At 34.5% G+C, this 22,537-nt stretch overlaps 3 protein-coding genes, 1 long non-coding RNA gene and 1 pseudogene across 5 annotated transcripts; 2 read left to right on the forward strand and 3 right to left on the reverse strand.

Annotated features, from left to right (window-relative positions):
- Positions 1 to 516: 516 nt before the first annotated feature.
- On the reverse strand, positions 517 to 5,062 carry LOC129910221 (putative ATP-dependent RNA helicase DHX57). The gene is made up of 7 exons (XM_055987502.1): positions 4,828 to 5,062; positions 2,642 to 4,668; positions 2,381 to 2,585; positions 1,891 to 2,324; positions 1,499 to 1,821; positions 1,235 to 1,433; positions 517 to 1,161 (listed from the first exon to the last, which is right to left on the reverse strand). The coding sequence occupies exons 1-7, from the start codon at positions 4,893 to 4,895 to the stop codon at positions 602 to 604; spliced, it is 3,816 nt and encodes a 1,271-aa protein (XP_055843477.1). The 5' UTR covers positions 4,896 to 5,062; the 3' UTR covers positions 517 to 601.
- A 2,860-nt stretch (positions 5,063 to 7,922) lies between these two features.
- Positions 7,923 to 13,781, forward strand: LOC129909578 (pyruvate dehydrogenase phosphatase regulatory subunit, mitochondrial). Of its 2 annotated transcripts, none has more exons than XM_055986653.1 (6): positions 7,923 to 9,628; positions 10,402 to 10,699; positions 12,220 to 12,427; positions 12,483 to 12,636; positions 12,688 to 12,836; positions 13,256 to 13,355. In XM_055986653.1, exons 1-5 carry the CDS (start codon positions 8,095 to 8,097, stop codon positions 12,819 to 12,821), a joined length of 2,328 nt encoding a protein of 775 aa, XP_055842628.1. In that variant the 5' UTR covers positions 7,923 to 8,094; the 3' UTR covers positions 12,822 to 12,836; positions 13,256 to 13,355. The 2 variants fall into 2 exon arrangements, with proteins under 2 accessions (XP_055842628.1, XP_055842627.1); XM_055986652.1 differs by having other exon boundaries at positions 7,925 to 9,628; positions 12,688 to 12,803; positions 13,256 to 13,781.
- A 669-nt stretch (positions 13,782 to 14,450) lies between these two features.
- On the reverse strand, positions 14,451 to 17,499 carry LOC129909579 (beta-chimaerin-like). Its single transcript, XM_055986654.1, has 3 exons — positions 17,252 to 17,499; positions 16,053 to 17,190; positions 14,451 to 14,654 (listed from the first exon to the last, which is right to left on the reverse strand). The coding sequence occupies exons 1-3, from the start codon at positions 17,313 to 17,315 to the stop codon at positions 14,495 to 14,497; spliced, it is 1,362 nt and encodes a 453-aa protein (XP_055842629.1). The 5' UTR covers positions 17,316 to 17,499; the 3' UTR covers positions 14,451 to 14,494.
- A 1,117-nt stretch (positions 17,500 to 18,616) lies between these two features.
- On the forward strand, positions 18,617 to 19,937 carry LOC129910571 (uncharacterized). Its single transcript, XR_008771525.1, has 3 exons — positions 18,617 to 18,687; positions 18,740 to 19,371; positions 19,435 to 19,937. It is a non-coding gene; the product is annotated as an uncharacterized LOC129910571 (long non-coding RNA).
- Positions 19,938 to 20,170: 233 nt separating this feature from the next.
- On the reverse strand, positions 20,171 to 21,966 carry LOC129912016 (cytoplasmic dynein 1 intermediate chain-like; annotated as a pseudogene).
- Positions 21,967 to 22,537: the final 571 nt, after the last annotated feature.

Raw genomic sequence — 22,537 nt, forward strand, 5'->3', positions numbered from 1 at the left:
TTGCAAACTATTCCGCTTGTATTGTTTAAAAAGTCAAAATTTAATCGATATAAATATAAGGCCGTGTGTGAATCGCGTTAAATAGTTAACACCGTGTAAAATTTTTGACACTATTGAGGTTAATAAAAAAATTTCAGCTGTATGGATTATTGTTTAAAATTTTTCCTGCCTTTTTTCTGCCATGAAACTCCTTTTTAATAAAAAAAAAAAAACAAAACCATCTGCAAAAAAAATTTAACTCAGATTTAACCAGGTCCCAGAGCCCAATAAATTTTTAACAGCTGAAAATTTTGTATTCACCTCAATAGTGTTGTTGGTTCTCCTTTGCTAAGAAGGCTTCGCTTAGCTGAATCTAGCCATTGGATCAAACATGTTTAACTTCTTCAGATGGTGGTAGCTGCTTGCAATAAAAAGTTAGATGAACTGCACGTTTTTCTACTAATTTTAGTATTGATGAATATCTAATTAGCTCCCAAACAATAAAATTTTAATATATTTAATAACAAAGAAAAGGTATAAAAATATAACTAAATATTTTATTTTTATATACAAACATTCCAACATTAAAAAAAATAGCCAAGGAACAGTACTCATTATTAGACTACTTTGACACCAAGTGCACAATTGCTCGAATAATCTTTTGGCCATTTTCATGATGCATCAAATTCAAACAAGGATCCTTAATTTTCTCTTCCAACAGCTTAAACAGCTCAATACGTAAGCATTGAATCATTTCGGCAATTTCATGATTTTGTGCTTTCAAGATTATCCAACCCTCTTCGAGCAATACCAAAAATTCCCCACTATGTAATTCAATACGTAAGTCACTGCCGGAAAATAGTACCAATGGAAACATTGGCACCATTGAACACTCCCTGATGAAGATTTTAGATGTTTTTACCTTTTCATGAAATACCAAAAATGGTGATTGGAAATTTCCCACGTCCGAATTAACTGAGCTCGGATGAATTGATACATAACCATCTAAGCAAGTTTTGAAACGGAGATCTCTTGAATTTGAAGTTTTGGGCATAGCTCCAGCTGCTGTTTGAATGAAAGTTTTTTCAGGCGTAAGTATTTTTACAATATTCGGGTATAGAGCCGCAGAAAGAAGTGAAATTAATAATCTATTATTTTCTCCATTGATGTTCAACGCATGACCTGTAATATATATAGGTTTGATGTTTATTAATTTTTTTTTTTTTTTTTTTGTAAAACTAAAAGAAAGGGTTACCAGTAAGGTCGAGAATAGTGTCTTCGGCGTTTTTTCGTCTCCGTGGCACATTGATCGGCACGAAACCGATAGATACAAGGAGCTCTAAGAACTGATACTTTAATTCAGCTATTGTCTGTAAGCAATTCATAGAGAGAAAGTTTTCTTCAACAAAGTTTCGACCAGCATGTCGACTTCTTGTTGATATTTCTAGCCATTTCTGAAATGATTTATAAATTGAAAGGGAATTTATATCAACATCCAAAACTTTTGGAAATATGTTACCTTATAAGCTTGTAAACAAGTCAAGTGATCACTATTACAAATAGCTAAACCTAGTTTTTTTTTGTTTGCCTCATTCCTCTTTTCAAAAGGTGACACAAATGGCGACTTGTGACTCAAACAAGCAGCTATAGTGAGCACACTATCCAAACACTGAAATATAACACCGAAAAGCATGAGTTTTCCAATTCTAACATCAACAGGCAGTGCCGACAAATGATGACCTAATGCAGTCAACATTTGATCTTCATCAAGTGCCCCAACATTCTGAAGACGTGTCACAGCCGATATTATATTTTCTTCAGTTGGTGGCTCTAAAGTTTGACCTATTCAATAAAATAAAAGAAGATATAAGATTTTACAAAATATTTCATAAAGAAAAAAATCTAAATTACCAAGAACATCTAAAACTTTAATGCCATCAAATTGAGGTAGAATTTTTGTTCGCAATACAAGTTGCTCCAGCGGTATTCGATGTATTTCAGGCACAGGTTGTTTCAGAAAATTATTCGCAAACCGATGACCGGTAAATAAATGTATGCACACCCCAGGCATTACACGTCCAGCGCGTCCTTTTCTCTGCATAGCATTTGCCCGAGACTCCCAAACCATATCTAATGATTCCATATTTCGATTCGAATCGAAACGTTTTTCCTTCATTGTTCCACAATCCACAACAAAAACACAATCATCAATTGTAACCGATGTCTCAGCAATATTTGTACTGAGAACAATTTTCCGCTTACCCAACGGTGCTGGACGGAACACTAAAGCTTGCTCTTCACTCGTAAGAGTTGAATGAAGGGGCACTAGCAAAAATTGGCCACTTCTGTTGTAAATATTCTTATTAGAAATAAAGTAAAAATTTACAGAATAAATTCTTACTTGGGGCCAAACATTGCATTCGTAGATAAAGCCTCATGTACAATTTGAATTTCTTGCAGTCCAGGAAGGAATATCAAAATCGCACCTTCTCTTGGCCAGTCGTGATCCCCTGAAACTATGAACTTCAAAACAGCTTCTATTAATTCTGGATTAATCTTCATAGGTTCAGAGAGATAAATCGTTTTGCATGTTTTTTTAGAGTAATCTGAAATAATTAATCAATTAATTGGATACTTTGTATATTTCAACAAAAATACAAACTTGAATATCGAGCATATATCGCGCTCAAGTTAAGATTTTCATCTTTAATATTCTTTGGTGGTGGTTCGGATAACGCCTGTACATCAAAATTCTCCAATTCTCGCATAATTTCGGCTTCTTCTTTCTTTTTTATTTTTCGACAGTATTGTGAGTCAAATTCCATTACATAATCACTTATTTCCAAAATATCCTCAAGAAACAATTGTTCAACATTAAAAGTTCTACCAGGAATAGATAGAACTGGAGCTCCACCAAAATAGTCCGAAAACAAGTTAGCATTCAAAGTGGCCGACATAAGAATCACCTTCAAGTCTTTTCGTTTTCTTAGAGATCGCTTGAGAATAAGAAGAAGAAAATCTGATTCTTCACTTCTCTCATGCACTTCGTCAACTATGACGTGGCTAACAGAGGAAAGGTGAGGATCTGAGGCGAGTCGTCTGAGTAAAATTCCAGTTGTACAAAAGAGTAACCGCGTCGCTGATGACATTTTGTTTTCCATTCGAATTTGATATCCCACTGACTGACCTACTCTTTCAGCTCTTTCATTTGCCACACGCTCAGCCACTCCTATTGCTGATAGACGTCTAGGTTGGGTGCAGACTATCTCCACGTGTGGTGGATTTTCACCACGTTCCAGTTTTGAAGACTCATACAACCAATTGTCCAGAATGAACTGAGGTACTTGTGTACTTTTACCACATCCAGTTTCCCCAGATATCACCAGAACTTGACTTGATGCAATTTCGGTTAGAATATCTGTCATCTTGGCAAAGGCTGGAAGATTCTTTCTGGCAGTCAACATTTTTTTGTATTTATCATTTGTTTGCTTCTCAATAAATTTACTAATCAACTCCTTGTCTTCGCGAAGAACTTGTTGTGCGGAATAATTAGATCCATCGGATTTACCAGTTTGACCTTTTTCATAGTGTGTTGGCAGTGGTTTTGAAGGACCTCGTAAGGTCTCATTTTCAACCTCGTTTTCAGTGGCAAATAGGGATTTTTCTGGATTGGGAAATGGTTTATGGTCGTCTTTTATACTTTGTGATATATTTTCATCCAAAAGCATTTCAGAAATGGTATAAACACATGGTATACCATCAGAAGTGATAGCTTTAGCCTCTTCGTATAATTTGCGGGATATTTTTAATAGAATTTGTCGAGGAATATCGTGAAGGGTTGTTTTCAAAAATATAAAAGGTGCTTCATTAGGATAGTTGCTGTTTTTAGGAAATCTAAATTCAAGAAAGAACCATTTTTCCTCAGAATCTGAAGAAGCATTTGTTCTTCCATCTTTCCCACTTGTGTCCCCGTCAAGTACATGGGAAAACCTGCATTTGGATTCAAACTTACAGTATCCTCTGGCAAAGTTTTTGCATTTCGGTTTGGCTTTATTTTCCTTACCCCGTAAAAGTTGAGCTTCATTTGCTTTTTTTAACTTTCTTTCTTCGGAGGGACTATGTACTAGGAGATGATTGATTTCAAACTTTAAATTCCAAATCTGATTCTTTTCTTTTTCTTGAAAGGCATTATCATAAATTGACTCTAGAACAAGTTTCTCATCTTCTAACGTCTCTAATAATAGTTCTCTAGACGTTTCTGAAGCGGAATCGTTTTCTTTACTATTCGCGATTCCCATGTATTTGGTATAAAGCAGAATTAAAGCTTCATCACTATTCCATTCACAATGTTCTAAAGCCTCAATACAATGTGACTCGGGAAAGCCGTAGTTTTCAAGTTTAACAATGGCAAATCTTTGCAATCGATCTAAAGGATCTTCAAGTTTGCCATTCTGTGCGGAAAAGTTAGAAATACTCTGTACCACTAAAGAGCCGCGGTCTTCCCAATAACTCTTTTTCATTTTTGATCCTCGATCTTTGTAATTCGAAGAATCATTTAATTTGAAGTCATCACCATAAATGGAACGTAGTGTTTCCATTATGAGTTTTTGTGAATCATCGCCAAGTCGTAGGACTTGTAATTCAGTCTTCATAACTGTTTTGGAAGGATGAGGTTCTTCCACTGTGTTCCTAAGGTAAAAATAATGATACAAATAGATACAATTATTGAGAGCGAGATGATTTCGGGAAAACCTTAAGAATCACATCAAACCATTTCAAGTTTGATGAAGTGGCTGATCAGTTTTTACACTGAATTCATCCCACGGTCAAATGGAATTTAAAACTTACGATGTCCTGACATCAGATATTGGCCGAAGGAAGCAATCTTCAATGAGTCTTTGCGATGAATCATCCATTGCAGTTTTTTGTGTGTTGTTTTTATAAAGCAAATAAATGAAAAGCAAGAAGATTTTTGCACAAAACCACCGAAAATAAAGAGAAGAATTGTTGTCAATTGTGAAATAAATTTTTATTGACAGTGCACTGAAAGTGACAGTTCACTTGTTGACTGTTGCAGAACGATAAACAATTCAAATAAAGATGGTTCACAATCGTTGCAGACATGCATGGTATACCATGGCAGACATGAACCATAACTAGGTTAAGAAAGATAAAGTACATTGAGGGAAATTTTATGGGTAGGCAACAAAAGCATTTTGTTGGTGAAATTGGTGATAAATATAATTTTTTTTGTTTAAAAGGGTTTTGGGAACATTTATCTACTGCTTAGCCCGTGTGTGAATTGCGTTAAATAGTTAAATCCGTGTTAAAAATTTGACACTATTGAGGAGAATAAAAAATTTTCAGCTGTTAAAAATTTATTGGGCTCTGGGACCTGGTTAAATTTGAGTTAATTTTTTATTGCAGATGGTTTCGTTTTGTTTTTTTTTTTATTTGGCCGTGTGTGAATTGCGTTAAATAGTTAACACCGTGTAAAATTTTTGACACTATTGGGGTGAATAAAAAATTTTCAGCTGTTAAAAATTTATTGGGCTCTGTTCAAGGTCCATGTATGTTAAAATAGCCAAATCCATCCTTGAGCCAAAGTTGAACCACAGCTAATCCACCAAAATTGGCTAGTTATAGCTTGTTTTCATTAGAGTCCAAAAATGAAAATTATATCACTTCGAATATCAAATCGTATAGGAAAAAACTTTAATTTGAAATTTGAACTGGCCTAATTTGAGAATTATCTCATTTGGGCTTTAGTGAAAACAGGCTATTCAATTTCTGAACCAAGCCTGAACTACGTTTTCACAAAACTGGTCCTGAAGGGCCAAAATTATAGAATCCGTCGCATCCGTTACATTGACAGCTCGATAAAATACACACGTTATTTCTTATGAGAACGCGATCCATAAAACGCATCTGTTGAGCCCGTCATTTATGGGTCGGGTTCTCATAAGAACGTGTGTATTTTACCGGGCTGTCAGTTGAAAACTCCGACGTAACGCACGCGACGGATTCTATGGGTTGGTATCTTGAATGTTTACAAAATTCTACTTTTTTTAGCGTGATCTGCGTACTAGAAGGACAAAAATAGAATTGTAAAATGCAAAGCGGATCGATTTCGCATGTCACTTTCTTTACCTTAACTAAAATTTTGGACATCTTGAAAACGCATTTCCACTTAACCAACACCTATTTTTGTACACAAAAAATTGTATCTTATTGCTCCGAACATAACAACTTCATTGAACACTACTTTTAACAAAAATTGACAGATAACACATAATTCCCTTCAAGCAAACAGGTCCGACCTCGGTCCGAATCCGCTCCGCCTGAGGCGGAGCTGAGTCCGACTTCGGATCAGAAACTGGTCCGAAGGCGGCTCAAATTAGTATGGAAATTATAATCACCGCGAAGTCGATTGCATATGTATTGGTGTGGTGAAAATCTCCATTCCGAGAAAACGGAGGCGAAGGCGGACCTGAGACGGAGCAGCGAAAACCTACCAGAAGGAGGAATAAAAACCAAAAAAAGAACAAGATTTATTTTTTTTTTCACTGAAACTGTTTTATTTTTTAATTTTATTTTGGCAAACGAAATTTTCACAATAAATACAATATAAAATACAATACATTTTATTCATTTTATTTCATTTGATGCTGCTGCTGTTGTTGGTGTTTTTTTTTTAGATACCTAATCGCATGTTTCACCTTCTGGATTTTTCTTCATCATTAGAGATTACATCTACAACACAAGCAGAAACAACACTTTAATCCAAACACTTTGACCGATATATACAACATACCTTTTTTGTTTTCCATATTGTTTATAAATTTAATATAATTGTTTATAGTTAATAATCTAACATTATACAAACAACGACAAGAGACACGACGCGACCAAACACTTCAACAAAAAATAACAAAATGACGCTTTGGCTCTTGTTGGCCTTGTCTTTCTTTTCCTTTTCTCATTTTCACCACGATTCTCGTTCGACTTTTGTGTTCACCCTTCAAGCAAACAGGTCCGACCTCGGTCCGAATCGGATCAGAAACTGGTCCGAAGGCGGCTCAAATTAGTATGGAAATTATAATCACCGCGAAGTCGATTGCATATGTATTGGTGTGGTGAAAATCTCCATTCCGAGAAAACGGAGCCGAAGGCGGACCTGAGCCGGAGCAGCGAAAACCTACCAGAAAGAGGAATAAGAAAGGGATGACATTTCGCATTTGCGACCAAAAAAAGAACAAGATTTATTTTTTTTTCACTGAAACTGTTTTATTTTTTATTTTATTTAGGCAAACGAAATTTTTACAATAAATACAATATAAAATACAATACATTTTTTTTTCATTTGATGCTGCTGCTGTTGTTGGTGTTTGGTGTTTTTTTAGATACCCAATCGCATGTTTCACCTTCTAGATTTTTCTTCATCATTAGAGATTACATCTACATAACAAGAAGAAATAACATTTTAACCCAAACACTTTGAGCGATATATACAACATACCTTTTTTTGTTTCCATATTGTTTATAATTTGATATTGTTTATAATTATACTAATATTATAATAACAACGACACGAGACACGACGCGACGCGACTATACACTTCAACGAAACATAACAAAATGACGCTTTTGCTCTTGTTGGCTATGTCTGTTTCACTTTTTTTTTCCATTTCTCACTTTCCACCACGATTCTCGTTCGACTTTGTGTTCATACACAAAAAGTTGCAAGTGTGTGAGTGCAACCCCGCTTTTCTCGGTCGGAGGTCGGACTGTCTTTTCTGGACTCCGTTTTCTTGCTTGAAGGGCATACACAAAAAGTTGCAAGTGTGTGAGTGCAACCCCGATTTTCGCGGTCTGAGGTCGGAGTTTCTTTGTTGAACTCAGTTTTCTTGCTTGAAGGGTTGTTGCGATCTCAAACATACGAACATGTCTATTTATTAATTTTTTGGCAAACATACAAATAAAAATGAATATACATATAAGAAAAATCATAAAACTATTTTTGTTTTGACAAAATAAAATAAAAATAAGCCGCATTTGAATTTCGCAACACATACAATTTATTTAATTTAATTAATTTTTCAAGTTACCTTCAATATGATTTCACTGCGTTGTATAGGTCCAAAAAGGACTATCCTCGACTACAAACGCTTCCAAATCCAACAATTATATGTACTCATCCACTTAGACTCCACAAATCAAGTCTCCACTGTATTCAGAAAACGTAAGTTCCGCCCAATCCAACCAGAGTTTAATGCTGCCCAAACTGTCCCCAAACAAGCCAGAGTTGTTATCTGTGGTGGGGGCATAACGGGAGCATCTGTTGCATATCATTTAGCCTTAAATGGCTGGGGACAAGAAACACTACTAATCGAACAAGCCGAAACTGGTGGCGGTAGCAAATGGAGCGATATCGGCTTAGCAGGAAGATTCGAACCTACATACAATGCATTAAAGTTAGCCGAGTATTCTATAGACTTGGTTAAAGACTTGACTGAGAAGGGTCACTCAACGGGATGGAAACAAGTTGGGTCATTGAGTTTGGCCAGGACATTCGATCGAATGACTTCCTATAACAGAATGAAATCTCAAGGTTCCGCTTGGGGAATTCCTTGTGAAATAGTTACTCCAGAACAATGTAAAGAATTATGTCCAATAATGGAAGTGGGAGATTTAGCTGGTGGATTATGGATATCAGCGGATGGAATCTGTGATCCACGTTTAGTATGCGACACTTTTATAAATGAAGCAAAGCGAATGGGTGCCACAGTCATTGAACACTGTGCTTTGAAAAAGGTCAGACAGGAGGAAAATAAAGTAATTCGTGTTGAAACCACCTCCGGCAACATAGACTGTGAAGTTTTTGTCAATTGCAGTGGATTCTGGGCCAGAGAAGTTGGTACTTTATCTTCACCAATTGTAAAAATTCCTCTTCAGCCGGTAGAACAACATTTTCTTCACACAAAACCCATTGAAGGACTCGATTCTAATACACCTTTTGTTAGGGATTGTGACGGTGGAGTCTACTTTCGGGAAAAAAATGGAGGTATTATAGCTGGAGGGTTTGAAGCCGAAGCCAAATGTGCTTATGAAGATGGTGGAGTTCCTTTGTCGCAAGATGAACGTGAACTCTTACCAAACTGGGATCACTTCCATCCTCTGCTGGATGAGCTTCTTTTACGTGTTCCTAATTTGAAAAATGCCAAACTTGAGCGTCTTTGCAATGCTCCGGAAGCTTTTTCTCCTGATTGTAATTGGATCCTAGGAGAATCGCCTGAAATTCAAAATTATTTCATCTCTGCTGGAATGAAGACAATGGGTGTGTCTGGTGCTGGTGGAATGGGAAAATCGCTGGCCGATTTAATTACAAAAGGATACACTGAATTAGATTTACATAAAGTAGATATCAAGAGGTTTTTGGGAGTTCATAGCAATAGGAAATTTTTAAGGGACCGAGCCAAGGAGGTACCTGGAAAGTACTTCAAGATTAACTATCCATATCATGAGTTTAAAACGGGGAGAAATCTTCGAATGTCGCCTATTTTCCCAGCACTTAGAGAAGCTGGTGCAGTTTTTGGGCAGTTAATGGGCTACGAGAGGCCGAATTACTTTGAACAAAAAAATAAGCTTGGTAAGTCTAAAAAAATCGTGAATCTTAATTTCTATAAACCATAAATTTTCATTCACCTCAGTTGAGATTATTTCACTTCGAAATATAGCCGTAATATAATCTTAAGAAAACAAATTTGCTTGTACTGAACACATTAAAAAAAGAAAGTAGGAAGATTGAGTAGGTACTTTCCCTTCTAAAATAAATTTCTTATACTATTTTTCTTCAACATTAAAAGAAATTTTTTAATTTTAATCTACCTTAAAAACCAAATTTTCGAAAGCCTCTTCAAAAATCTCTCCTAAAATCTGGCAGTTTTGAGAGACTGTAAATGTACATTTATTCACTTTTATTTTCAAACTTTTTTTTCAAAGGACTACGATTGGGCAAGTGTTTCCCTATCAACGAAAATGAATTATTGAAAATACACTACTCTTTTCAAATTCAATCAGGGACTAAAAATAGTCGAACAAATAATTTTTGTAACTAATGGCGACATCAATCCAAGACTTCCCGAAAACATTGAACTGAATAACTTCTGCAATTTTAAATCGGGTCTACTCGTTTCTGCTCAAGTAGAGAGTTCTTTCAGCTCATTTACTAAAACTTTAAAAAACTGTTGGAAGTTCAATACTTTCATAATTAAATATAACGCTCTTTTTATTTAATAAATGCGTTTTTTGCCTTTTATTTGATTTTAATTTGCCTTTTTTTAATTTCTTATGTCATAAAAATCATTTCCCTGATAAATAAGTTTTGTAAAAGATTTTATTTTATTTTTTTTCTAATTTTAGATGAACATGGTATTCCTCGTTTTCGCGTCGCACAAACGTGTACCTTTGGTAAACCACCATGGTTCGACTATGTTATGGCTGAATATAATGCTTGCAGAGAGAGAATCGGTCTGGCGGACTATAGTTCATTTACGAAATATGATATTAAATCAAAGGGACGAGAGGTGGTAGACCTTTTACAGTATTTGTGCTCTAACGATGTTGATGTGCCGATTGGATCTATAATTCATACGGGAATGCAAAATGATTGGGGAGGTTACGAGAATGATTGCTCATTAGTGAGAATCACTGAAAATCAGTAAGTTTTCGTTTTTTTTTGATAAACTTTTTGTATCACTTCGAATAACTCGGAATTTAGAGATCCACAAATGGTGTTGTCGAAAATCGAACTAAGAAACTACGTTTTCGTAAATAATGCTTTTGCTTGAAAATTTTATTTGCGTTTTCGAAAAGTTGACTTTTTTATTTTTCGTCTAAAAACATTTTGTGGTTGCATTTTTGATGGGAAATGACATTTTTGAAAGTTGTCATAGGAGGACAATCATAAATTCATAGGATTTTAGATTTTTCTCCTAAACTTTTAAAAGCTGTTGGATTCTCCTAAGAAACAAACATTGCAGTTGATGATAACGAAGGCAAGGTGATAAGTTCTCAGACTAAAAATGAAAGACAAAAAAAATTGATTTTTTTTTCGACATAATCTCTTTTGAACTCAACACACTTTCTCGAACAACAGAATTCCTTGCCGGATCGGAGAGTCTGAAAGGCTTTCAAAATATTCATATAAGGCCCTTATTGGTTTGTAGCGTTTTGTGGAGACTCTGAAGATGGGTTTTGAAATCAATTATTTTTTGGAAAAGTTTAGTATTCTGGAAAACTGTTCCAAAAATTTTGTTAAAAAAAATTTAAGTTTTAGTTTTTAAACAAGTTCTATCTCTCAGTAATTTTTTTTTTTCAAAATTATTATTAATTGCACCTTTTTTCCCAACTTCTCCCAAACGACTAATTAAATTTCAACGAAATTGTTTATATTAAAACTTTTTTTTTTTAAATATACATGTCTTGGAGGTCAATTTCAATTGAAAGCGATTTTTTATGTTTTTTATCATATTTATACATTTACCAAATTTAAGTTTTAAAAATTTTAGAATCTTAAATTCAAAAAGCAAATTCGTGCCTCCCAGTAGTGCAATTTATTTTTCATCATTTACTTTGAGATTTGAAATCTCGAAAACACTGTATCAAAGAGAAGAGTTCCAGATTAGAATACTGAAAACCTTGTGAAATTTTAAGCTTTAGGAACATTTATTTAATGTTACCGCAAGTATGACAGATCGAACTTCTTTTTAACATTGGGGTATCAGAAAATACAATTTTTCTATCAGTGTTTCCTTTGTTCCAAAAATGGGAACGAAAATGATTATGAAAAAGTTTGCCTCGAAATTTCTTGGTATCGGCAATCAATTTTACAGGGAAATTTAGCTGTAATTAAATACGATTTTTTTGTTTATCTGAAAATAATTTCCGACGGAGATTCACGATCGCAAAATAAATTCCGGGAAAAAACTATTCTGAAGAAGACAACATTTTGGAGATACACGATAGGGGTTATTATATTTTAGATATGTATCTTCAAAATTAGACCCTCCTATACCATTTAAAACAACACAAAATTAATATGTAATTTATTAAATTGGTGTTATAGTTTTATTTTGTGCCACCTTAAACATACATAACAATAAATATGTACGTTTATTTCTTGCATTTTTTTTTTTATTTTCTCTTAAAAATTTCAATACCTATCGATCTTTTTTTTAGTTTTATGATGATAGCACCAACTGTTCAACAAACTAGATCAATGGCCTGGATAAACAAACATATACTTCCGGGAGCAGGAGTAAATATATCTGATGTAACATCTATGTACACTGCAATTTGTGTGCTCGGACCTTACAGCAGAATATTGCTCTCTGAACTGACTGATACGGATCTTTCGCAAAAGAATTTCCCATTCTTTACATATAGGGCTAGTTTTATTTGATTTATTTTCCTATGATATCAGCTTCATTTTGTTGTTTTAGGAATTAGACGTGGGCTTAGCCAATGGTGTACGAGCTATGAACATAACTCACACAGGAGAATTAGGTTATGTTCTTTATATACCCAACGAATTCGCATTGCATGTGTATGGAAGACTTGTAGAAGCTGGCCAGAGGTATGGCATTCAGCATGCAGGTGAGTTTGGTAGTTGATTGTTCCTTAACATATTCAAAAATTGCTCCTTAGGCTATTATGCAACCCGAGCTTTAAGAATAGAGAAATTTTACGCTTTTTGGGGACAAGATTTGGACACATTTACAACTCCCTTGGAATGTGGTCGTAGTTGGCGTGTTAAATTCAATGTAAGACACACAATATGATAAACAAAACACAAGGTAATATATTTCGAGATATTCTTTCCAAACATAATATTTTGTTTTCCTTCTGAGTTAAAATTAATTTTCATTTCATCTAGTTGAGATGATCATAATTAGGCTTTCACTTTGCTTTATACACTTTCTACAAGTGCGCACCTTTTTTTAGATAAAATATTAAAACCATCTAATCTCGGAAGATATTTAATAACGTGAATTCACGAAATGTATTACCTTATATTTTTTGGCTTGCGTAGGGCATATTACACAAAATATTTTTTGTTTTGTTCTTTGAAAGCAGTAGTTGTATCACTAGTTTGAGCACTATAATACTCCTTCTGTAAATAAAATCAATAAGTACAATTTTAAGCTTAATGTACATAAGCTATCATTAGTAATTTTTTTTATTTTAAAAAGTAACAATGCATACTTTATTACAGAAACCTATTGACTTTATTGGCCGTAAGGCACTAGAAAAACAGCGAAAAGAAGGTGTACATCGTATGTACGTTCAACTTCTTCTAAACGATCATGATCACGAAGTTGATCTTTGGTGCTGGGGAGGAGAACCCATCTATCGTAACGGTGCCTACTGTGGTATGACCACTACAACTGGCTATGGATTTACTCTTAAGAAGCAAGTATGCCTTGGATTTGTCCGACATATAGATGAAAATGGACACGAAAAACCAGTCACGAATGATTATATCTTATCTGGTCACTATGAAGTCGAAATTGCTGGAATTCGATATGAAGCTAGGGTAAATCTACATTCTCCTAACTTACCAACAAAGTTCCCTGATCGGGAGCGAGAAGCTTATCAAGCGACTCGTGATAAACCAGATCAGACTGATTTGCTTTACTATGAAACAAAACCTTAGAATTATTTAATTCAAAGATAAATGTATTAAGTGTCCTTTGTCAAAAAGTTCAATTTTTCATTAATAAAAATTGATTTGTTGATAATTGTGTGGGTCTTAATAAAGAACTGTCGGCGATACGAAAGGATTCAACAATTTGGGAATCAGGGTGAATAAAATTCGTCATCAGAAATAGTTCCCTAAAATATTTTTTTTAAATCATTCATCACATTGACTCCCTCATTCTACCATTCAAAGTAAATTGAACTGTTTATGTTAAGACTGCTTGATATTGTGCATTGTAAAAGATTATATGATCGTCTACTTAAAAATCTGTCTGAACTATAAATCCGAGACGATACCCCGATAAATAAAGTGCAAATTTTCTTACGATACTTTTTTATGTATATTCGTTTAGAAGGTAGAAGTGTACTTGAATTAAGTTCGTCATTGTGCATTAAATAAAAAACACATTTAATTAAACTTTCGAAATCAAACATTTATAAAAGTGGGTATTCATATCTAAATCACATCAAAAAGATAATTTTAAAAATAATATTAATAACAAAACATGTCAATTAATGATTACATCATATTTTTTTGTTTAATAACTTTTAACTAACAAATTTCGTTCGGAAGCCTATTGTGTATATTTATGTATGTATGTAATTATGAAAATTTTTAGACATATCCAAAAATACAGCTGTTAAAATATTATTTCTTATAATTTAAATACTTAATACTAGTAAATTCAATGAGATTTTGTTTTATAAAATTGTTTTTTTTTTTTTTCTTTTTTTGTTCGTTTAATATTACACTTTAGTTGAAAATTGCTTGGCAGTGTGTTATCATTGCGGAGAGCATAAATATCTCTTCCGATAGATTGGTCATGTGCTGTGGTGTAGCTATCAATGTTGGTGCAAAAACCGTAGCAAGATTGTGTTCGTTCATTTTGTTAACAGCATAGTGTGATGCAACTCTGAAAGAAAATTGAAAACCATTCAAAAGTATGTATTAAAAATGGGTTCAGATGTGTTTATGTGTCAGATGTGTATATTAATTGAAATCTTAATAAGTGAGTCCAAATGATGTTGTGCATTTGTTTATTCCATGAGTCCCTTTTGAGTTCTTTTAGTTAAGATAAAACTTTTATGATAGTTAAGAGCCCCCATTACAAACTTCCTATTGGCTGATTTTTTTTTTTTTTTTGAAGACAATGGAGTTGCACAACAAACCTGTTATCGAACGTGCAAACTGTCCGATACTTAATCGTTGTAGATAGTGTGGGCACTTTCATACTGATTCAGACGGACAAACGTAGCGGCCGATAGAAAGTCTGCAGTGTACTGGGGCTCTAAAATTTCCACCAACACGATAAAAATGATTTGGAAGACCAAATGAGGTACCTAAGTTATGTCCGATCAAGTAGACGCCTCTACGAAAGCCAGACTTTAAGGGTTTGAATCCGTATCATTGCCATGAAAAAATAAAAACTTCCTTTTTTTGTGAACTAATAACGCGCTCACTATAATAGCTTCGAGTATGTGTCCGCATGCCTTAACTTTTTAGAGCTACTACTACACAAACGAGATCCGAATAAATACGGGAATAACTGAGTGTTTTCCAGTACTGAAAGGGAGCAGAACAAAATTATAGGGCCGTTGGTATTTCTATCCATCCGTATCTAGAAAATTCTCTTATGACTAAATAATATGCACTCTTTATCTGATTATTTTGGAGATGAAAAGCATCTGTTTGTAGATTTCAGATGCAATAAAAATGAGCCTAAGCTCCTATCTCACTTTTCAGTACATTTTCTTGATATCTATGTATCTCATTTTCTTGGGATACATTTCGGGAAATTGTACTGAAAAGTGAGATATAGCTAAATCCCATCCTTTTTGCATATGAGCCATTGTGTTTTTATTACATTTTAAGGGTATTCAAATTGGATTTGGTGAATCAGAATTTCGGTCATAGATAAATGGTAACTAGTTGATTAATGCCAAGAAATTTGTTTACGGAAATTGATACAAGAAAATGACCAAAAATATTGACCAATTTAAACAGAAAAGATGAGAAATTATGTTTTCTCCAAAAAATGTCAAACAGGAAATTGAAAGGGATGACTAAGTGTCCGCCACATTATTCATTATAAGAGCTAGAGTTTATTTTTGTATAGTAGAATTCAAACATGCATAACGTTGTTCCATTACCTATTCTCTAAACTGTACAGCATTCTAAATTATTTGATTGAAAATAATCTGATTGAAATGCCTTTTTACAACCACTGGTATCAGTCGCCAGTGCTGTTAAGTGTCTGTACTGCATACTTTTATGTGCGTTGTGCTATGTTAATAATAAATAATAATAATACCTTTTTAAATGCTCCGCCATGAACTTCAAACAATTAAAATGCGCTGGTGGAAGTTCCTTTATAGCATCTTTCATCATTTGGATTTGCTCCTTCAAATCCTTGTGCCGTGCAGATCTCATAAATGTAGGATATGATCGATATGTAATCAGTGGAACTGGCAATAATCGCAAATACAACTTTAATGTTCCAGCAATAACATTTATGTTTCCATAAGCCATTTCTGACATATCAGTTTTCTCCCCATCACGATCTAGAGCCAATTTGAGGGCTTCGATTTCATCTGCAAACCCTGATACCCTGTATATTCCTTCTTGCAACATTCCACGACACTCAACTTCTTCCACACATCTCCTTATAACAAACGGAATTGTGCAAACGTGAGCCGTAACCAAAGTTGTTAGATCTGTTCCAAAAACACCTCTTATTCTCTTCAGATCTGGAACACACTTGGCTGGAACAAGCTCAGAACATTTATTATGAGCTATAAACCCACAATCCTCGCATTTAACACCTTGAGCAGTAAACCCCCACAGAAAGTTCGCACAAAATTCACACCAATTGAGACCCTTAAAAGTGTGAACTTTAAATTTGTGATTTTTTTCATACACAACTGGCAATACATCAGCCTCAAAAGCAACTTTTTCCGATATGACTTCGGCCGATACTTTCTCTTTCATCGAATTTCTTATATCATTCGAAAGTGCTCTTAGTTTTCGACGATTCAGTGTCATGTAGGGACTATTGTTGTAGCAGTTTTTGGTCTGTTGCATCATACCTTGAATTATAGGGGCAGCATGCAATGCCATGTAAAAATTAACTAGTCCATCGGCTACCAAATCGTGTATTGTGTCATAGCTTTTGGAAGTCTCTTGCAGATAATGACCCTTTCCAGGTTTATTATAAACTTTATAGTGTTTGGTTTTGTTATTAAACCTCACACTTAGAGTATAATAGTCTTCTGCTTTGGGACTTTTTCGTATCAAATAAGTCCCATCGACACTATTCTCTAAAAGCTTTTCAACTTCCTGGTGTCCCATTAAACCATGGTACTCTTGCCCATAAAATGAGGGAGTGCCTTGAAGTTCACGATTTCTTAACAAAGGCTTTGGAGTAGGAGCTTCAAGTTGAATTTTGTAAACTAGAGGAAGTTAGTTGAGTAATGAATATTGATTTCTTTAAACAACTAATGGAAAACTTACGCTCTGGTTTCCAAACTTTGTTCTGGGAAGAACTAGTTTCTGAAAACTTTTGGTTTAGAGACATCTTGAACTGAGTATCATACCAGGAAAATTTATTTAATTATTTTGTCATTAAGATTGAAAGTAATTATTTCTGGGTTCTGGCCAATTTGCAAAATGCAGAACAACAAACCATAGAAATAAATTCATTCAGAAGAAGAACTTTACAACTCCCACCCCAACTAAAAATCTCATTTGTCTGTCATTCATATTCTTTTCATCAGAAAAAAAAACAAAAAGAAACTTTTCTTTTTTGTAAGAAGAAAGTGCAAAGGAGAAATTAAACTCACTTCTACACACAACAGATCACACGCTGCGACACCATGTCTACATGACTTAACGCGACATGTCATGCCACAAGACATGCTCTATACGGATAACAAATTGCTGTATTGCAGAATTTTTCGTTTACGATTTCGTGGTGCAAGTTTTGTATGGGAATTTTCGTTTCGCATCAGCAGCGTGCTAGGCTTTTTGAGCAGTAGATAAATGTTCCCAAAGGAATACAGCTTATGAGCTTGAAGGCAGTTTCAAGAACCAAAGTAAACACCTCACAAAATCAAATTCAGCTTACCTTCACTCAGGGAAAAAAAATAGTTAGGTATTTTGTAACTGAAGAACTGAGAAAAACGCATTTTAAAATTTTGTTCTCCATGTACCTGGCTACACGGTGATTTTTCAATCGCCTAAGCAGTGAGTTTGTAGGCAAGAGGGATGAGGAGTGAAGGGGGAAGATGCTCACGAAGGGAACTGAATTTTCTGAGGGCAGTACAGTTCCATTGCTAATTTTTTCCTCTTTTTGACGTTTGTTCCTAGAAAATGTAAAAGTGGAACGTGACTAGGCACAACAGTGTGTAGCCACCGCATGTGATTTTTCAGTCGATTGAAAAATCACTGTGTAGCCAGGCACTAATTATGTATCAACAAAATGAACATCAACAATAGGTGTGTTTTTTTGTTTATCTATATAGATTTTGTGCAAAAAAACGACATCGAGATGTTTGAAATCGAAACAATTTACGTGTTAAATACAACAAAAACTTTATCTGTATAGATTTTTCAAAAATCCAGATAATTATCCAGATTTTACTTTCTCCCGATAGAAAACAGTGCTGCCAAGGTACATTACAGGTATTAAATGTCAGATTCCATTGCATGACAGCTGCAGTTGACACATAATATGACAAAAAATATAATATTTAAAATTGAATTCAATTAGGAATAGCAAACAACACTAATCAATGTAAGTACAAGCATATTTTTTGAAAAAAAGATGAAAATTGTACCATACAATTTGTTTTGTTTTAATTTGATTAATAATTTTAGGATTCACGTTTTTTGCAAGAGTGCGATATCTTCCGCAAAATTAAAGAAAAAAACCTGAAACCAGATGGAAAGTAAAACAATTTATTCTTACAATGAGCTAGCATAATTTATCTTTTTTTCTAGGAATTATTTCACAAAAAAAGAATTCTGTGTATTGTGCGCTTGTGTCTTAATCGTGTCGGTACCTTCAACCCTCACAGCCAAATGTAGTGTAAAATGCTCTTGGAATGCCCGCTCGTTTGCGAAAACGTTTATTTTTTGACGATAAACATGGATAAATTAATGATAACAAAGCTCTTGTTGTTAATCATTTGCCTCAATAGAATGCCCACCACAAAAACAGTCTCATAACTTTTTAAAAATATACACGTCATGTATGTGCGCTGCGAAGAAAAGCCGAAAAATATTCCCCCAGGAAATACTTTTCATCCCAAACAGCAGACAGCAATAAGCAAGACAATCCTAACATCGCATTATGCAGCTCATTCAACACCCATATCTTTCAGCTCCCTAAAATTGCCCTCACTTTATGTAAATGATATCAGGACCAAGACCCGTTGATGAAAAGCCATCTTAGAAGAAGATCACTTCACTGCCTGTGCAAATGATGGTATCGACGTTTATAAACTTGGACCACATGTGCATGTAAAGTGTGGAAACAATGGCATCTTGAAAGTTGATGTGGAAGAAATATTTGAAAGAACGTTATAGTAAATGTTTCAGAGCATCATTTAGGTCCCCAATTTTGGTTGCGGGTAATTTTTTTTTATTGATTCTCCTTTTTTGGTTCGATATATTCCTTATTCCTTCTTCATCAGATGAACTCTGCCTGCATTGATGTCATCCTGTTTCTGTAGGACATGTCTTCTACAAAAGGCTCTAAAGACCCCATCGGGATCCCGAGAAAATGATATCTGCATGAATCTTCTTCGCAATTACTTTCCCCTCCTAAACAGCTATGCAGCGGAAGGAATTAAACCGAACTCAACCAACCCTACAACTGGACATCCGGGTCTGAACACCTCGAGGACAACCTAGACAGCAGACTTTTTAAATAAAGTTTATCCATGTATTATATTTGTTTATATTTTATAACTTTGTCATTATTTAACGTTAGGCCCTCTTTGTGCCAACAAAATTTTGTATCTATCAATGTATCTTAGAAATAAGTTATTTTAAGTCAATTGTAAATAGGAAGTTCAATAAATCAAAATTAAATTGCAATTAAACAAAAAACTTATTTGCAAGCTAGCATTCTTGGTCCAGCTGTGGGAGGCCTCACAAAGGCGGGATATTACTGAAATAAGAATCGTGGTTGATAAGTTTCAATTATTACAACAATTTTTATTTGTATAGTTTTGAATTCTCTTTTAATACGTTTTTCTTTAATTTAACCACATAAATTCACTGCCCAACACACAAAAATTTTCCCGACCGTTGTTTATCATGTCTTACTAAATGGAGGGTGCTGATTCCGAAAACAACATTTTTAGTTTTTTTCTAGCAGATCTAGTTTTTAAATTATTCATACATAAAAACCCATACTAATTTTTTTTTGTATATTTTTATTTTGTATTAAATATAGCTATGCATATACATATAACCACACAAAAAAAACACTAACCCATATACATCACATACAATTTGTACAGTAATGGAAGTTTTCTAAAGCAAATTCTGCTCATCGACGAAAGAATTTGTTGGAAGCATTGTTACGATAACTTGCGACCGATGCTGTGGGCACTTCGGTATCCTGATTTAAATTCCATATATCAAGGCGACCACTGCCGTCGACAGAAGTGAACAAGGCGGGATGAATTGGAGACCATGCAACATCCATAACATTATCTTAATTATCTTCAAATGAATATAATGGTTTAGTGTCCTACAAGTAAATACAAAAAATGTTATACATATTGGTCGTTATAGTAGATATTAAATTTCACCTTAAGACTACATAACTTAATTGTCCAATCATTGGACGATGTAGGGAACAAATCTTCAAAATCTGGTGTAGATTGATTTGGATGAGTTGATATTCCCGTCACTGGACCCAAATGCTTCTCATAGACTTCAGGCACACCCGAACGTATTCCATGTCGATAAGCTTGAGTAAAAACAATTTATTTATAAGCAAATGGAAAATCACAACAAACTTTTACCAGAATAAACGTTACCATTGTTAATCTCATTCGACGGAAAGGACATGCAACTGATAGCAATTGGCTTCGATTGCCGTTGCTGCAATTTCACTGTATCTTGCGGCATCGACAACATATCCAAACTCCATGAGCAAAGCTTGCCATCGGATGAGATGGATATCACATTGTGTGCATTCTGTGTGCCAACCATTTGCAAAACAATACACTGGATGCGTATGTGTAGTTGCACTTAGAGGTGTCCTCTGGATGGGTGTCCGCTTTTGCACTCGATTATCCCATAATACAATCTGATCGGAATACGTTCCACCGAGTATAAGATTTTGATTGAATTTAGCAAAGCATGTTGACATATGGACATATCTGACAATGGAATACATCTTCTGGTGTTTGTTTTTATATTTTGTGTTCCAGACCATTACAACACCATCTGGTTCATTGGGACTCTCCTATAAAAATTTATTTAGTGGGTTTTAGATAAAATCGTAGAAAAAAACACAAATGCAAACCTCATTATTGTGATATAAAGCAACAACCAGTTCAGGAAAATGTGTTGACTAATCCATTTAAGTCATGCATCGATTCTTAGACCATCGGTCTTCGTAGAAATCTCGATTCAATGACAACCTGGCACGTGTCCTCTCATCCTTTGACTCTTCATTATCACCACCTTCAATGTAGTCTGTGTAGATGTCGACATTCTCAGATATAGCCCTTTCGATGACACGTCTAGCGCGTAGAACAAACCTCTGAAAGTCCTCCGACAAGATGATCATCTGTTTTTGTTCTTCCGATAGTTCCTTAACTGAAAGCACAAATGTTAAATTGATGTAAAGACAGGAGAGAAAAAATTCACTTACTCTATTTTTCTCTTCATATTCTTTTTTGTGTTCAAGTGGTGTTATGGCTGATGCAACTTCCTTCACAGTGGGCAAACCATGTGGTAGACTTCCTGGTGGTAGTTTGGAATGGAAACCATGGTCGATGTGTGGCAGCGATCTGTCTTCGTCATCTTGGGCATCCTAGTTAAGCACTGTTATGGTATAAAACTAACACAGCTAGAGGAACATGACAATCGACAAAACAAAAACAATTCTACGATTTTTGTTTGTTTGTTTTTTTCTCTCATTTTGTTAAGAGATTTGTCTTATTAAATTTTAATTTTTTAAATAAAAAAGCAAAAGCAAACTTTTTGACAGACAGCTATCAAAGTTCATGTTCAGTGCTGCCAAACTTTTGCACGGATTTAAAAAAATCTCGATGTCGTTTTTTTGCACAAAATCTATATAGATAAACAAAAAAACACACCTAATATCCGCCTTTTTTTCCATTATAAGTACAAGTTTTTTTTTTATTGTTTTCCACAGTTCTTTTTTTACATGATTCAATTTTATTACATATATAATTTCTTTTCGTTTGTTAAGCCTTAACTACATTGGCTCAAAAAGTGAAAAAGTACAAAAGTGAAAATTTTCAAACGCATTTTTGTATAGTTTTTCGGGCAGGAAAATTAAAACAAATGATGCAGAAAGCTTATTTTTTGGCCTAAAAAACAATTTGCATGCTTTTTTTTACAAAACAATTGCGCTAGTAAGAAAAACAATATTTTCACTTTTGTACTTTTTCAAAAAGTGGTGTATGTAGTTAAGGCTTTAGTCTGCTTCTACACGAAGACGTAGGCGCACAAGATGAAAGGAGAAATCGATCTTTCTCTCTCCCTTGTTCTTATGTGCATCTTGTGCACAGCATAACCCCACAAACA

Source organism: Episyrphus balteatus, chromosome 2 (genome assembly GCF_945859705.1).
Source record: "Episyrphus balteatus chromosome 2, idEpiBalt1.1, whole genome shotgun sequence".
In the NCBI taxonomy this organism is placed as follows: Eukaryota; Metazoa; Arthropoda; class Insecta; order Diptera; family Syrphidae; genus Episyrphus; species Episyrphus balteatus.

What these genes read in the sequence shown, in the direction of transcription:
- LOC129909579 (XM_055986654.1), bottom strand. Translation starts at nt 17,315, where the DNA reads ATGTCTCTAAACCAAAAGTTTTCAGAAACTAGTTCTTCCCAGAACAAA. An exon ending in CAAAGTTTGGAAACCAGAGC is followed by an intron (nt 17,191 to 17,251) that starts GTAAGTTTTCCA and finishes AACTTCCTCTAG; the next exon opens with TTTACAAAATTCAACTTGAA. An exon ending in ATGGCGGAGCATTTAAAAAG is followed by an intron (nt 14,655 to 16,052) that starts GTATTATTATTA and finishes ATTTTCTTTCAG; the next exon opens with AGTTGCATCACACTATGCTG.
- LOC129910221 (XM_055987502.1), bottom strand. Translation starts at nt 4,895, where the DNA reads ATGGATGATTCATCGCAAAGACTCATTGAAGATTGCTTCCTTCGGCCA. An exon ending in ATATCTGATGTCAGGACATC is followed by an intron (nt 4,669 to 4,827) that starts GTAAGTTTTAAA and finishes TTTTTACCTTAG; the next exon opens with GAACACAGTGGAAGAACCTC. An exon ending in GATATATGCTCGATATTCAA is followed by an intron (nt 2,586 to 2,641) that starts GTTTGTATTTTT and finishes TAATTATTTCAG; the next exon opens with ATTACTCTAAAAAAACATGC.
- LOC129909578 (XM_055986652.1), top strand. Translation starts at nt 8,095, where the DNA reads ATGATTTCACTGCGTTGTATAGGTCCAAAAAGGACTATCCTCGACTAC. An exon ending in TGAACAAAAAAATAAGCTTG is followed by an intron (nt 9,629 to 10,401) that starts GTAAGTCTAAAA and finishes TTCTAATTTTAG; the next exon opens with ATGAACATGGTATTCCTCGT. An exon ending in GTATGGCATTCAGCATGCAG is followed by an intron (nt 12,637 to 12,687) that starts GTGAGTTTGGTA and finishes ATTGCTCCTTAG; the next exon opens with GCTATTATGCAACCCGAGCT.